This window comes from Haliotis rufescens, unplaced genomic scaffold, assembly GCF_023055435.1.
Source record: "Haliotis rufescens isolate VD_foot unplaced genomic scaffold, xgHalRufe1.0.p SCAF_12, whole genome shotgun sequence".
Classification (NCBI taxonomy): domain Eukaryota; kingdom Metazoa; phylum Mollusca; class Gastropoda; order Lepetellida; family Haliotidae; genus Haliotis; species Haliotis rufescens.
This window is the reverse complement of record NW_025963802.1, coordinates 2,090,058-2,106,650: the sequence shown is the minus strand read 5'-3', so window position 1 is coordinate 2,106,650 and position 16,593 is coordinate 2,090,058. Positions and strand designations below refer to the sequence as shown.

Sequence of the window (16,593 nt, the reverse complement as noted above, 5' to 3'; positions counted from 1 at the left end):
TTTCTTAACACTGTATATTAACATTACATTCAGAAATGTTATATTAAGCATCAGAACCTCTGCTTCCTTATGGGTCCCCATATCTGCACTACAAGTTGAGTCAGCTTAATGTTGGAGGAAAGACATGGAGTGAGCATTATTTATAAACCTGGCATTGGTGTAAAAAAAATTATTTAAAGCTTATAGTGTTTTATATATACTACTCAACTTTTGATAGGGATTTCTATTAAAAGACACACTTGACATAATCATAAGATTTAAGAATCAATTTTTGTGTATCATGGAAAGACAAAAACATCCCCATCAATATTGAGGTCATGGAATACGGATAATCATACGACTGAAATTTTAACTCAGTCACTACATATAAACAAAGCATATTAGAATTGTTTCATACATTCATACATTTGATACACGCACAACCAAAAACTGGTTTTTGCATTGTTCAAATGGACAAGGGCCCCAAACAGCCTCTCCTACATCAAGATGTTCAAAGTTAACGATAATGAGAAAAGAAGAAAAACGTATCAGTTCCATCACAAATCAAACACAAACTGTCAAATGGTGTCTGCTGAATTAGTCCCTAATGTGGTGGCCATGTTTTAGACGGCAACGTTAGGTCAGCACTGCACCGACTCTCGGGAACCTCCCTTGACATCTCATTTGTTGCTGTTGCCATGGCAACAGGTATTTTGGAGCCACTTTAGCAAGCCATTAACAATGAAAAATAGTTTATTTGAGACACAAGAAACGCAAACGAGCGTAGTTGAACTTCATCATAACATTAGATCAAAGATACCAGACTGTAAGAACTGGTTTTTGATGTTTATGTGATGAGAGAGCCAACTTGTATCTACATATCACAATAATCAATAACTGTAGGCCGCAGTATACTGTTTGTTAACATATCTTAAATCTAAATAGCTTAATGAATTTAATCAATTAGGTTAATGAACCAAGGTTTCCGCTGTCTGATCTGAAGTATAAAGTCAGCATACTTACTATTAAACTGATCAAGGACAGGCCGTAGAACATCCTTCCCTGCGAATTCTTCAGCAATTTTTTCTAAGGCTGAAAAGAAAATCAATAATGAGATGTGGTTGAACACTAGATGTTAACCTGAATGTTAACATGAATGATAACACCACGGACGTCCCCACAACACACCATGGCTACACACAATGATGCATTACAGTTGAACATTTACAACAAGCCATGTCCGCTGCGATCAATAAACAATTAAATACATTCACAGCATATATGAATAAGAGCCAAGAGCTACAAAACCCAGAATGCAAATTCAAATAGAATCCCTGCAGCTCCATGGTCTTTACTGGCAATCTGAATATTTAAACAAGGGTTCCTGACAAAAAACAGGGCACAAAAACACAGCACATAAACACAGCACACAGCCTTAAGATAGACTGGTAGTGTTGCTGCAGGTATCCATGCTGACATAATGCACTTGATGTGACTCCACAAACATATTTTGCTCACCGCATAATGTATGCATACTAGAGTCTTGCTATATTTTCCACCAGCAAAAAGACCTGACCTCATCAGAGGAGGTATCAGAGCAGGATATAGCATGTCATCAAATCAATGCTGATGTACAAAAGTTAGTCCTCTTATTACATTATCTAATTATAAAAAGTGTTCATTGTATAGCTGGACCTATGAGTGAGTGAGTGTGTTTGGTTGACACCACTCTGAACTACATGTATTCCAGTTATGTCACCGCGTGTCAGGTTAATGTGCACAGGTACGGTGCTAGAAACATAATCGGGACAATTCTAGGATTCTGACGTGCTCAAGGGACGCAACTCTGCAGAGTGAATTGCGGCACCTACCGTATTTTCTTGAGTATAGTGCGCACCCAAGTATAATGCACACACCCCTCTAGCGGATTCAGTATTTTGAAAAAATAATAATTGAATATTATGCACAGAAAAAAATTACACTGTACCCCTTCAGCGAATTCTGGTAAATGAACGGGTGATGAGAAACTGAGTACAAATTTGAAATCTGAGATAAAAAAAATCACTAGACATGTTGATTTACAGTTTAAATTGTATTTTTTGTTCTGCTAGGCATTGTTTTACATCTAGGGATTAAAATTACCTTGTGTATTTTCTCATAAACTAAGCCGGAAACAGCAATCAGCTGTACACATGTTTTCTTGTATTCTACCAGTGATTTGGTCAAGACACACCCAATGATATAACTTTACAGGATTTTAATGCAAGGATCCACAAAAAATTGTATCTGAAACTATTTTTTTATCAGGAATAATATATTCCAATATCTTGTTATTTTAGTAGCAGCTTTTAGTAAATATATTTAAATTAATTTTAACCCTAAACGAAGCAGCTGATCTCTATTGCTGGTTATTATTTTTTACATGGAACCAGTTTGACCAGTCAACGTCGAGGCCCCCCCGCACACGTGATCGCAAGAACTACGTGTTGACATAGAATTGTCAAACTATAACAAATATGACTTTTAACGAGTCAAAGTATGGCATTTATGATATAAGTATCCATTCTCTGTCAACTAAAGTTTGTTTCAAGGCATCAATAGCGGTAGTCTGACAGTGGTGGCTGTTAATAACAGTGAGTTGTGCGTTCTTCTGATCGCTTCACACACAATTTCGCCGAAATTAATTCAAATAATATTAAAAGGAATTTTTAATAAAATTTATGAAATACCATAAAGTCCAGATATACAAAGAACACTTTTTATAGCCAGACTGTGTAATTACACGAATAATTTGCGTGTGTGTGGGGGGGCGGGGAGAGAATCAAAACTCATTATTGCTTGTATAATGCCCACCCCCTTATACACAGCTGTGGGGTATTTTTTAAAAAAAGGTGTGCACTATACTCAAGAAAATACAGTAAGACCAAGGGGCCACCCATCTCAATTTAAGTCTGTAATCATTTTAACCATTTATTTAAGATATCATTCAATATTGTTTATATTAACTTGGGCAAAATAGTGTGTGACGGATCGTTAGATTGAACCAACTTACCGCAACTTACAGCAACCATAATCAGGTTACTGCTATTGACTCCTTGAAACAAACCTTTGCTCTCAGAGAATGGATACAACATATCAAAAATACCATACACTGACTCGTAAAAAGTCATATTTGTTGTAGTTTGACTGTAATATGTCAACATAACGTTTTAGCGATCAAAATAGCAAGATCGGAGGAAGCTTGGAAGGGTCAACCATCAAACTGATCCGTATGTAAAAAATATCCGTCAATAAAATAAAAGTACTATGCTTATGGTTATTTATATTTAAAATGCAAAAACCTCATTTAAAAAAATAACAAGATATAAGAATATATTATTCTTTGCAAAATATTACTTTCTGATAAAATTTCTTCCCATCATTGTATTAAAATTCTTTACCAGTTATGAGTGAGTATTGGGTTTTCTTACACCACTTTAAGCAATATTCCAGCAATATCATGGCGGATACGAGAAATGTGCTTCACACATTGTACCCATGTGGGGGGAATCCAACCCGGGTCTTTCATGTTTGGCATGACGAGCGAACGCTTTAACCACGAGGCTACCCCACCACCCCTTTTCCAGTTTTCACATGAATCTCTAGAAGATTGGGGAGAAAATGTGTGAACATTTGCTATTTCCAGCTTATTAAAATTACAAATGGCATTCACCCACTCACCAAGCCTTACCACCCATGCCATTTAGTCACCTCTTACAGCCAGCATAGGTTCCTGGGGAGCTTTATTCTAACAAGGAATCCTCACAGGGGTAGTTCAGAGAACAAGGTGGAATGGCCAACATAAAATAAACGCAACACCTAATCTACACAGAAGAAAAGTCATTTATTTACTAACTCTGACCACTGGCAGGTAAACACTGTCATATCACACCGTCATATCACACTGTCATATCACAATGTCATATCACACAGTCATATCACACAGTCATATCACACAGTCATATCACACGGTCTTTACACCACACTGGGCAGTTTTCTTTGTCCAAATAACATGGGGACTATAAGGACATTCTTCATATTGGCAGTTATCTTTATAACCTGTGATGATACAGAAGCACATCTACAGCCTATGTGAACTCCACCTGACCCTGCTGGCAGCAAGTGTCACAAAGTCCATTGTTTGACTGGTGACCTGGATTCTAGGGCAACTCTCAGCTGTGACCAGGCTGAGGCTGATCTCCCTGTGCCAGCTTTCAACAATACCCCACCAACACAGTACCAGCCTTCGTCCCCACCCCACAGTACCAGCCTTCGTACCCCACCCCACAGTACCAGCCTACGTCCCCACTCCACAGTACCAGCCTTCGTCCCCCAACCCACAGTACCAGCCTTCGTCCCCCAACCCACACTACCAGCCTTCGTCCCCCACACCACAGTACCAGCCTACGTCCCCACCGCACACTACCAGCTTTCGTCCCCCACCCCACAGTACCAGCCTTCGTCCCCCAACCCACAGTACCAGCCTTCGTCCCCCAACCCACAGTACCAGCCTTCGTCCCCCAACCCACAGTACCAGCCTTCGTCCCCCACCCCACAGTACCAGCCTACGTCCCCACCCCACAGTACCAGCCTACGTCCCCACCCCACAGTACCAGCCTACGTCCCCCACCCCACACTACCAGCCTTCGTCCCCCACCCCACACTACCAGCCTTCGTCCCCCACCCCACAGTACCAGCCTTTGTCCCCCACCCCACACTGCCAGCCTTCGTCCCCCACCCCTCAGTACCAGCCTTCGTCCCCAATGCACACTACCAGCTTTCGTCCCCCACCCCACAGTACCAGCCTTCGTCCCCCACACCACAGTACCAGCCTACGTCCCAACCGCACACTACCAGCTTTCGTCCCCCACCCCACAGTACCAGCCTTCGTCCCCCAACCCACAGTACCAGCCTTCGTCCCCCAACCCACAGTACCAGCCTTCGTCCCCCAACCCACAGTACCAGCCTTCGTCCCCCACCCCACAGTACCAGCCTACGTCCCCACCCCACAGTACCAGCCTACGTCCCCACCCAACAGTACCAGCCTACGTCCCCACCCAACAGTACCAGCCTTCCCCCCCCCCCACCCCACAGTACCAGCCTACATCCCCACCCCATAGTACCAGCCTACGTCCCCACCATACAGCTGACACCCCCACTGCTCGGACTACATCCCTACACCTAACCCCCTATGTATGCCTACACCCCCACTGTACAGCCTACACCTCCACTGTACAGCCTACACCCCCAGCATACAGCCTACACCCCCATTGTACAGCCTACACCCCCACTGTACAGCCTACACCCCCACTGTACAGCCTACACCCCCAGTACGCCACCACTGTTCAGCCAACACCCCCACCATACAGCCAACACCCCCACCATACAGCCAACACCCCCAGTATACAGCCAACACACCCACCATACAGCCTACACCCCCAGTATACAGCCTACACCCCCACCGTACAGCCTACACCCCCAGTACGCCACCACTATTCAGCCAACACCCCCACCATACAGCCAACACCCCCACCATACAGCCTACACCCCCACCATACAGCCAACACACCCACCATACAGCCTACACCCCCAGTATACAGCCAACACCCCCACCATACAGCCTACACCCCCAGTATACAGCCTACACCCCCAGTATACAGCCTACACCCCCAGTATACAGCCAACACCCCCACCATACAGCCTACACCCCCAGTATACAGCCTACACCCCCAGTATACAGCCTACACCCCCAGTATACAGCCTACACCCCCAGTATACAGCCAACACCCCCACCATACAGCCTACACCCCCACCATACAGCCAACACCCCCACCATACAGCCTACACCCCCACCATACAGCCTACACCCCCACCATACAGCCTACACCCCCACCATACAGCCTACACCCCCACCATACAGCCTACACCCCCAGTATACAGCCAACACCCCCACCATACAGCCTACACCCCCAGTATACAGCCTACACCCCCAGTATACAGCCAACACCCCCACCATACAGCCTACACCCCCAGTATACAGCCTACACCCCCAGTATACAGCCTACACCCCCAGTATACAGCCAACACCCCCACCATACAGCCTACACCCCCACCATACAGCCTACACCCCCAGTATACAGCCAACACCCCCACCATACAGCCTACACCCCCAGTATACAGCCTACACCCCCAGTATACAGCCAACACCCCCACCATACAGCCAACACCCCCACCATACAGCCTACACCCCCAGTATACAGCCTACACACCACCTGCATACCAAGACAACAATGTGAAAGATGGAGTATGAAAATCAATTCATGTTGGGAAAAATTGTCAAATCTGCATAGTGAAGAGCACTTAGGATCCACCACTCCCGGCGATAATTTACCGGCCCAACATGCTGCTATTCACCTGTAGCACAGCAAGAAGGACACACCACTGACAAAGCATATCCACTTGTTAAAAAACCACCATTCCTCATCCATACTGTCTTAAACATTTGTGGCAGATAAAAAAATAACGATTGAACTCTAACAAAATCTTGTCACGAGAATTTAAATATTTAAAACACCATGGTTACCTTACATCATATTAACATCTGATGCAGCCTCAAAAGAACAATAAGACACTACAGTGAAAAATCAATAGCATTTGAAGCAGGCCAGAGCAGAGCCGCGATCTAGTCGGCCTTGTGAGGCGTGTTCTGTGCCAAAGGCATTTCGGCAGAGATTTGACTGACCTGTGAGTGTTACATGTTGGACAATACAATTGATTTAAACAGCCCACCTTGAGCGAAACAATCAATACTGCTATATATATCCTCCCTTCTTTCTCCCCCTCTCCCTGCTGTAGTCAGTTGTAGTTGCCCTGATTCCACAAAAAAAGCCCCGATTCCAGTACAACTAAAGGCTCATTAAAATATTGATGTTTGTGAAACAGACCCTCTTCGGACATTAGTCACAATTAGTAGCAAGGAAGACGTGTTCAACTGCTGCACAGCACGCCAGTCAGTCGTGGGCTTCAGTGTTTTGTTTTCTGGAACAGCTGAATTTTACCTGATTCAAACACAGCAGCTGTTGATCTTCTTAAACCTGTCACTTGGCATGATTGATGATTATCTCTGACAACAGTAGAGCTTACAATAATACTTAAATAACCATCTATATCGGAGATGATAGGGAGAGAGCAGTCTGCATTCTTTGGGATGTTAAACATTAGGGAGGTCACAATACCACTATCAGTATCCCCCGATACGATACATATCGCAAAACTTAATTCGTGGCATTTTTTATATTTCAATGGGCATAAACAATATCAAAAAGGCTTGAAACTTCAATCATTACTTTATAACAACACCAGTGTCGACACCAATTAGAAAAAGACGAATAGAATTTAAATTAACAGAATAAAATTGTGTACATTGTACAATGTAGACATATCAGAAATTAATAATGATACATATGTTATTATTATAATGTAGGTAGGACGCAGTATGCCAACAAAGTCATTCCATTGCTGTTTCTAATGTTCCATGTGTGAAACGATACGGATCAAAATATGAATTGATGCAAGATCAAAATATGATTCAATACAGGTAAGTGTGTATCGCATATCATATCGTATCGTATGAGAATATTATCGATGCATGGATGTATTGGTGAATCATGACAAGCCTATTAAACATGTACATAGTTTCAGGCACTGTCCAATCAAAATGGTCTCGTTAAAATAAGTTCCTTGTGCCTGAATCATGTGAATTGAACGTGGAAATCATCTTTTTAAACAAAACAGACTTGTTGATTTTTATTCTATGATGCCACAGCTTTCTAAATACAGCTTCTTATCTGGCTCATGGTAAAATTACATTGAAGCTAGATAAAATGATTTCTTGTAGGCACACATTAATTCCAAAGGACACAGCCAAACATCTTTATGAGTGCCCAGTTGCCCTGTTATAGAGGAATATCCTGTCTGGGAATTTCTCTCCCCCAGGTCTTCTTGTCCATCATCAATTCGAGATTCATTGCTCATATTGACAACAACAACGTCTTCAACCCAAGTCAAGCAGGTTTTCGAGCCAATCACAGAACTACAGATCATATTTGCATTTCAAAAACTTTAATCCATAAACTTAAATCAAAGAAGAAATTGCATCAGAGCTCCAGATAAGCTGCATATCTGCGTACAATACACATCAGAAATGCAGTAAAATAAAATCCAAGCGTATCAAAAACCCACGAACATTACAGATATATAACTTGTGCGTATCATCAAAATATTGTGAAGTAACCCTGCGTATTCGATTAGCAAATCAGCAACTTATTTTTAAATTATAAACAGGCATTTCTTCAACCTTGCCAAACTCCACGATAACAGTTACATCATGATCATTTGCCTTCACACTTTCTTGTGGAAGTATCATGGTATTTTTGAGTCCTATAAAGCTCTCGAACCCACACGACACCAGTTTGCAGGGACTAGATGAATAGTGTTTTTAAATATTTAACTTAGATACCCACATGTGTAAAAACTAGTGGGTAACAGAAATTTGAATACCCAAATAGAATTACTGATACCAAATGATTTTAAAATGCATGGGTAAAATACCCACAACACCAAAAGCTTATCTGGAGCTCTGTGCATACTTGCTTTGAATACCTACACAAAATTCTTCACACTGTTTGGAAGAACTTGTTTTCATTACAAGCTGTACTATCCAAACATTACCGGCAAAACATTCAACAACACAGTGTGGTCGTAAAAGAAAGACATTTCTGTCCTAAACACAAAACTATCTTGAAATGGCAGAAATCATCTCTTCTACTCCTGAGAAACAGCAACACTTACAACAAACTACACCTTCAACTGATCAGATTGTAATTGTAACACAGCAAACTGCCAACAAAAGGTTGTACACACTGCTCAGGTCAGAGATCAATAACCAACAATATTAGTAACCAAATCAGTTAGCCTTTGTTAAATGCCATGGTGGCACAACTGTTGCACCTGAAGGACAGCTGTGAAAGGCTGTGTAGAAACTTGCAGATACAAAGCGTTAAAGCACACTATCCCCATTAAATGGGGCAATATGAAAAATATATCCCATTCTTGGCCTTGTTGATGTAGTAAATACCAGATACTCCCCAACAATTTCCCCAGGGAATGGGGTAATACAAGAAATACAACCCTGTGTTGAAACTGCAGGGTTTTACATGATGCAGAAATGTGTGTCCAGTATGTACATCGCATGGTATAGATGCAGAAAAATTCATATTGTGATGCAAAGGGTGCACAATAATATTCACTGTACCAAATTCTGCACAAGAAATATAAAGTTCCTGTAATTAGTGTAATTATCAAATCTTACAGTACAGTACATATTACTATTTCCTTACTTTACAGGACCCTCATATTTCTGTAAAATACCTTGAAATTAGTAATTGGGAGGGCCTCTGTACCCGTAGTTTTGTTGGTTAAGGTAAAAAGCCTGATACTGTGGAGTACTAACCAGGGTACATTCAACTATTTTCCCAGTACTGTATCGCCATATTGTTACACCATTAACATGAAAGTCTATAGTGAAGACAGGCAATACCTTTCTTATTATCTCACATTACCCGCCTTTGATTTTCATTAACATGTTACCAACCATTTAAATGTCGAGCTAAGCAAAAAGGAAATGGGTAAAGGAGGCATCATGAGGACATTCTTTCCATCAAAAGGACTGTTAGGGCTTTCTTTTGCGTGTCAAGCCAGTTTTTCAATGTTGCAACTCTATCATTGTCTATCGTAATGAATGGGAGTGGTCGCCATGTTAATATCGTCGACCTGCATGTCCAAATCGTCAGTCTGGTTTGTAAGTCGCATTCTGATTGGTCGGTTAGACCGAGTACCATAGCAAATCAAAGGCAGGTAATTTGAGGATGCAAGAACCACAGGAATGGACCCAGGGGTTAGTGTAGGTTTACGGAAATGAAAGCCCAGGAGAAATAGAGGATTGCAACTTAAACTTTTCGAATACTTTTACTGCGAGACCATGAAGACCAACAATCTGAGGCTCAACTGTTAAGCAGCCTAAAAAAATCATGCTAAACATGCTAAAGTACTCATGAAAATGAAAAAAAACTGTTTTGCTGGATTTAATAATCGACACAAAGCATTACGTAGATGTAAATACGAAATAACAAAACAACTGGAAAAGTACTAGTCTGGATTTGCTAGTTTTATCTCAGTGCTCAATACAAAATGTACTTTACAGGAGGTAATTTGTAGCCACTTTCAACATTCAAAAATAAAACTAAGTCCAAATTGACATGGCAGAAACAGGCCATAGGCATTATGCAAATTAGCCTGGAAAAAAGTTATCAAAACAACAATAAAAATAACAGCTATGTTTATGTACATAATAATAATGACATGTAAGTTGTTGTTTGAGAAGGGAATATGTTACTTTTACGTTCTGATATTTTGACGATGATTCACTATCCCACAATGCCACTGACAAATCACATGCACGTGGGTTTCAAGCACCTGTTTTCACCTGTCAACAAGGTGTCATAGGTCAAGGACATTCACCTTGATCTACTAACACCTGGTTATGCTCAGTTTCACAAGAGTCTGTTTTGTTCATATTTTTACACACTTTTATGTGTAAAAAGACATAAAAACCTTTGATACGCTGTATTTGTGCCAAGGCCCAATTAGTACTAATTGAGTTGTTTGAATATTTATATATTTTGTATATTAACTGCATTTATTTAAAATCTGAGATCGAAAAAAAAAAGTTGTTTTTATTTCCTTGAGTACTTTAGTCAACTAGCCAAAGACTCCTAAACTATACTAAAGACAAGTACAAATCCAATGATGGCGCAGGCCTCATTGAAGCAATGGAGAGCAACAATTCTGAACCAGTTGTCAATGCTTCAATTTTGCCCCATATTGTAACACAATGTTTGAACCGAACAAACTGAAAGAAAATGTACACAGAGAAAACATTCTTGTCTTATTCAAGCAGGGCTAGCAACAAACTCAGGACCAGGGAAAAAAGGTTTCGAATAGCCACCTGGGTTAGTCCCAGAAGAGACCTTAGATTTGTAAGGCTGGTTAAGGCTTGATTGCCAAAGTCCCTTATTCAACAATACTCCTTAGAGACATAGTCATGAAGTTTCTAAACAAATCTCTTACATCCAGTATATTTCTTACCTAAGAAAGTTTGGAAGGGTCATCTTCCATTTGTCATTCTAACATCAACACAAATACACATCACAATAATCTCATAGGTTTGATAACCTCCATGTTCACCAGCCACAATGCTTCTTGCCACGACTTTTTAACATTTTTTACAATGTTAAACAAACGTAACTTTGTACCACTTTGTCCGACCCCATGAACCTCACATCCCCACAATACCGATCCATTTCACTGCAACACCTCACAAACCCCACAACACCGATCCATCTGACTGCTACACCTCACAAACCCTACAACACCGATCCATCTGACTGCTACACCTCACAAACCCCACAACACCGATCCATCTCACATCCCCAACCACAACACGGATCCATCTCACTGCAACAGGGCGGTCGGGGAGCCTAGTGGTTATAGCGGTTGCTCGCCAGGCCGAAGACCCGGGTTCAAATCCTGACATGGGTACAATGTGTGAAGCCCATTTCTGGTGTCCCCCACAGTGATATTGCTGGAATATGGCTAAAAGTGGCATAAAACCATTCTCACACACTCACTGCAACACCTCACAACACTGCATCACCACAACACTGAGCAATTTAAACCACTGCATCCAAACCTCAAATGGAAGCATCTCCATTAATACTCTCTTGAAGCCTTGCATCCCATCTCAAATGGATGCATCCCCATTAATACTCTCTTGAAGCCTTGCATCCCATCTTAAATAGATGCATCCCCTTAATACTCTCTTGAAGCCTTGCATCCCATCTCAAATAGATGCATCCTCATTGATACTCTCTTGAAGCCTTGCATCCCATCTCAAATAGATGCATCCCCATTAATACGCTCTTGAAGCCTTGCAGTAGCATCCCATCTCAAATAGATGCATCCCATCTCAAATGGATGCATCCTCTTTGATACTCTCTTGAAGCCTTGCATCCCATCTCAAATAGATGCATCCCCATTAATACGCTCTTGAAGCCTTGCAGTTGCATCCAATCTCAAATAGATGCATCCTCATTGATACTCTCTTGAAGCCTTGCATCCCATCTCAAATAGATGCATCCTCATTGATACTCTCTAAGAGCCTTGCATCCAAACTCAAATAGATGCATCCCCATTATTACTCTCTTGAAGCCTTGCTTCCTGTCTCACACAGATGCATCCCCATTGAAAACTCTCTTAAAGCCTTGCATTCTCATCACAGCGCCAACTCCCACAGAAACAATCCATTATCATCAAATCTACCATCTGCTTTTCATGTTGAGAGACATTGTTTGATTTGTAATTGAGTAATTACATCAATTATTGTAGTTGTGTACATGGTAATAGGTTAATCCCAACAAATTAAATAGCCAAGATGGAATGATGGCAGGACGGGATAATGACTGTAGAGACACAAGTAGCTTTGTTGTTTGAAAAGTAGCCTTGTTCTATCTCCATCAACAGGAAATCCAACAATTCCAATAGTCAGGTCAAAATATCCTATCTTCCCCCACAAAACCTGAACATCAGAATGTATCTATCCTCCACAAAATACTCACATGATCAACAAGTCCCCATATGCAAGTCAAACTGTTCTATCTTATCAACAGGTAAAAGCTTGTTTATCTCTAATAACAAAAATGTTGTAATGTTTCTATCTTGTACACAGGAAGCTCAACTCCTAACATTCCAGCAGAGACTTATTTCCGATTCCAAACCAGAGCCCTTAGGAGGCAAATTGGGAATGTCAGAATATTGTTTATAATTAGATTTATCTTTATTAGATGTTATTTTTCAAAATTCGTAGTCAGTACATTGTTTAAATTTGATTTATTTTTATCAAATGTTATTTTTCAAAATTCATAGCCAGTACATTGCTCAAATTTGATATATTATTAATAAATGTTTCAAAATTCGTTGTCAGTGTATTGTTTAAATTTTTTATAAATTTTAAATGTTATCTTTTTAAATTTGGAGAAATTAGGAAATTTGTAATTCAAATTGCTGCATGCTTGGGGCAGAATATCGGCCTCTGAGCTGGTCTAGATAAATTCCTGTTCAAATAAAATGTTCTGTCTTATCCACAGGTAACAACTATTATAATTCAAGCATAAAAGATTCTAACTTAACCACAGCAAGCTCAACAATTCCAATACCCAAGTGAGACTGTATGAACTTTTACAGATGACTTAATGACTCAATATTCAAACATTAGAAGCAACAGCAAAGGGCTGCCAACGATACAGGTCCTGAGGCCACTCAGCCCCACAGACATGACACAAAAAAAACATCTTGTTCTCAATTAATGTCAATCTGTACTCACATGTCACAACAGAAATAAATACATATTCTTAAAATGTGTCTACAATAATATCATACATATCATTATGTTTGTAACGTGTGTAACATATGACTCTTCTTAACAGTGAGACCACATGTGGGCATAAGTTCGCTCTACAGATATTTATGGTTTGTCAGAGTCGCCGAACCATATTATTTCCCTTCCGCCCAGCCCTTACTGCAACGCAATAGCCTACCGAGTAAATGTCTAAATTTTCCAGAGATTCTGAATCTCCCATCACACTGGGCTCCTTTCCAATTTAAATGGAAATGTTTGCTTCTGTAAAAATAATATATTTTCAGAGACAAAGCATCGGTCTGAGATTTTCAGTACAAAGTGTTTTACAAGTGTCCCCAATTAGCCTGTGTACAATATTGAGTGGGTATGTCCACTGATTCAACACTTTGGTTGTAAGGTTTTACATAGCAACAACTTCTGCAACATGTGCAATGGAGGTGAGGTGAAATGGGGTTTAACGTCACGTCCAAGATTATTGCACTTATATAGCGACGTGCATGTACGTGTGTGTGTTTGTGTGGCTGCTGGTAGTAGTCCGGACTGATGCCGATTTATAGTGCTAGCTCACTGAGATACCATGCCGCAGTTTAACATGAATACCCCACTCAGACACAGTATACTGACTCCAAGCCGACCAGTCCTTGTTTTAGCCCCTCAATGTCGAGCGCCAGACAGGGTAACAACAAGTACCATCTTTTAACATCTTTTGGTATGATGCGGTCGGGGATCGAACCCCGGACCTTCCACTCCCCGGGCGGACGCTCTACCACTAGACCACGGAGGCAGTCATGTGCAATGGAGCCCTGACAGAAAAACTAAGTGCAGTGAGAAAAAGTGTGCAATTTCCACTTGTAGAATTAATCTGCATCCAAATGGTTTCAAGCAAGACATGCCTCCTTCTCTGTTTACTACTCATGCTAATGATACATCGTATTCAGCATGTTCAACTACGACCAGCATTCTGACAAGACGCCTAAAATAACTATTTCATTATAAAAAGTCCAGGAAACACCAGGAACTGAAAGTAAGGCTTTCAAAATCGTTTATTTTCATAGTTCATGTTTTCCATGACATTGACTAATTGTCATCCACATCATCCTAAGATTTCTCTTCTTAAATCTGTGAATGATGTAAACTATATACTGCATCTTCAACGGTGGTCATGAGTTCAGTGTTTTAAGACGATACTGTACATTAAGTGCAAGGTTATTGTCAGAACCCAACGTGTCAAATTATTCTGATTCAGCGGCCAATTTAATTAAGTATTAGCATTCCAGAAAATGCACAATGTTATCATTCAATATTGTTGAAAGTTGTACCTAATTTTCCAAACTGTTCAGAATTAGCAAATGTAATGTGAGTGAGTGAGTGAGTATGGTTTTACGCCGCTTTTAGCAATATTCCAGCAATATCACGGCGGGGGACACCAGAAATGGGCTTCACACATTGTACCCATGTCGGGAATCGAACCAGGGTCTTCGGCGTGACGAGCGAACGCTTTAACCACTAGGCTACCCGACCGCCCCTAATGTAATGTGAGTGCTGTAAACAAAACACTTGTGTATACTACATGCCCCTGGCTATCCCCTTCAACCAGGAACTGACTAATCCCAATTTCACTGTCTGCACTAAATCTTTGTCCACACAACTGTTGAACCATGCGACAATATCACCATTGCGTTTTTATTATGATATGGATTTATAATCGCCGCCTAAAGAAACGCAAACCACAGAAACATATACAGGGATGTGTCCACTAAAAAAGAGAGGAAACCTCAAGGGATTTAATATCTCTTGAATATGATTAATTTTTCATATATTAACCAACATGTATGGTATTCACGTTTCTCTATGTCTGTGAATATACATCATTTTTCATTATAGAACTTACGGTTTAATCTCAACGTTTCCATGCCGACATAGTGATCAGCTCCAAAGTGTTACACATCACTGGCAGATGCAGAGATGGGGGCAGTTCTGAGCCTCACTGGCAATGAATGACCAAATGCCTATCCTTGACACAACATGTGTAGACTGGTAACTTACGTTTCAAGCAGATACTTGACGAAACTTGTTGTCAGAATCATGAAATATGATGACACCCTCCCAAAAAATTAAATCCTTCATATTTCACCACGATCGGGGATTTGTCCCGACGACCTCAGCGGCAAATATTCAGCCACAAGCCAGCAGCGATTGTCAGTACAAATTCCCAAATTGGAATGTATAATATCCCAAATCATGATGTAACAGGTGAAACCAATGATAACCAATGTTATGGTGTTGTGGAGGTGACTTGTAATGTTGTATTTCACTGTAAACAGGACCTATAAAGCGGATTGAAGGGGATTTTTACGCATCCTAATCATGCTAAAATGAGAAAACAGGAACTTTAACAAAAATCCAAATTTCAACAAAAAAATAATTTCCACCCATTTGCCTGCCAAAGGCACTTGGTTTGGAATACTAGATAAATCCTTATGCTGCATCCTGGGTCAGGGAATCCCGATATATATAATGTTTCAGAATTTCACCAACATCCTAATATCATGATTATTGAAATTTCAAAGTTTCAAGACATTTGTAAAAATTAAAAGATATCTCTCTTCACAAGTACCTTCACTACGACTTGTCAACATAAAGTCTATTAGTCACTTAATGATTCATGCTAGCCTATGTTTATGATGCTTAAGCCTGTAGAACCAACATGTTGAATTCTGTACGCCAACACAGGAGGGGAGTGGGGTAGGGTGAGAAAACATGGATATTGGGCCGAATCGTACTTCCCCTCATTCCTACTTTAAATATATCAACAAGTGAAACCACAAAATCCATCTATGATTCCTTCACAACTCAAATTCTGATAATGTAAACACAGTCAAAGCTGCTAAAAAATTATCTGATTTACATATGCCTTGCAGCTGAAAAGAACCGCCAATGACATCTTCCTAAACTTAAACTATCTCTAAAAATAATTTCCCCGGAGGGCAACTCAAGAACTAATATGTATAGAAACAAGGAAACGGAGACCGTCATACCAT

General features: G+C 40.7%; 1 protein-coding gene across 4 annotated transcripts in view; it reads right to left on the bottom strand.

Annotated features, from left to right (window-relative positions):
• Window positions 1-16,593, bottom strand: part of LOC124111728 (ligand-dependent nuclear receptor corepressor-like protein) — a 35,459-nt gene that overhangs the window by 17,823 nt on the left and 1,043 nt on the right. For all 4 annotated transcript variants that reach the window (XR_006857531.2, XM_046471512.2, XM_046471511.2 and 1 more), the window contains exon 2: window positions 1,003-1,071. Coding sequence is in view for 3 of the 4 variants with exons in the window: in XM_046471512.2 (XP_046327468.1) it covers window positions 1,003-1,071 (69 nt within the window). In the remaining variant the exon portion in view is untranslated. The remainder of the gene's footprint in view (window positions 1-1,002; window positions 1,072-16,593) is intronic.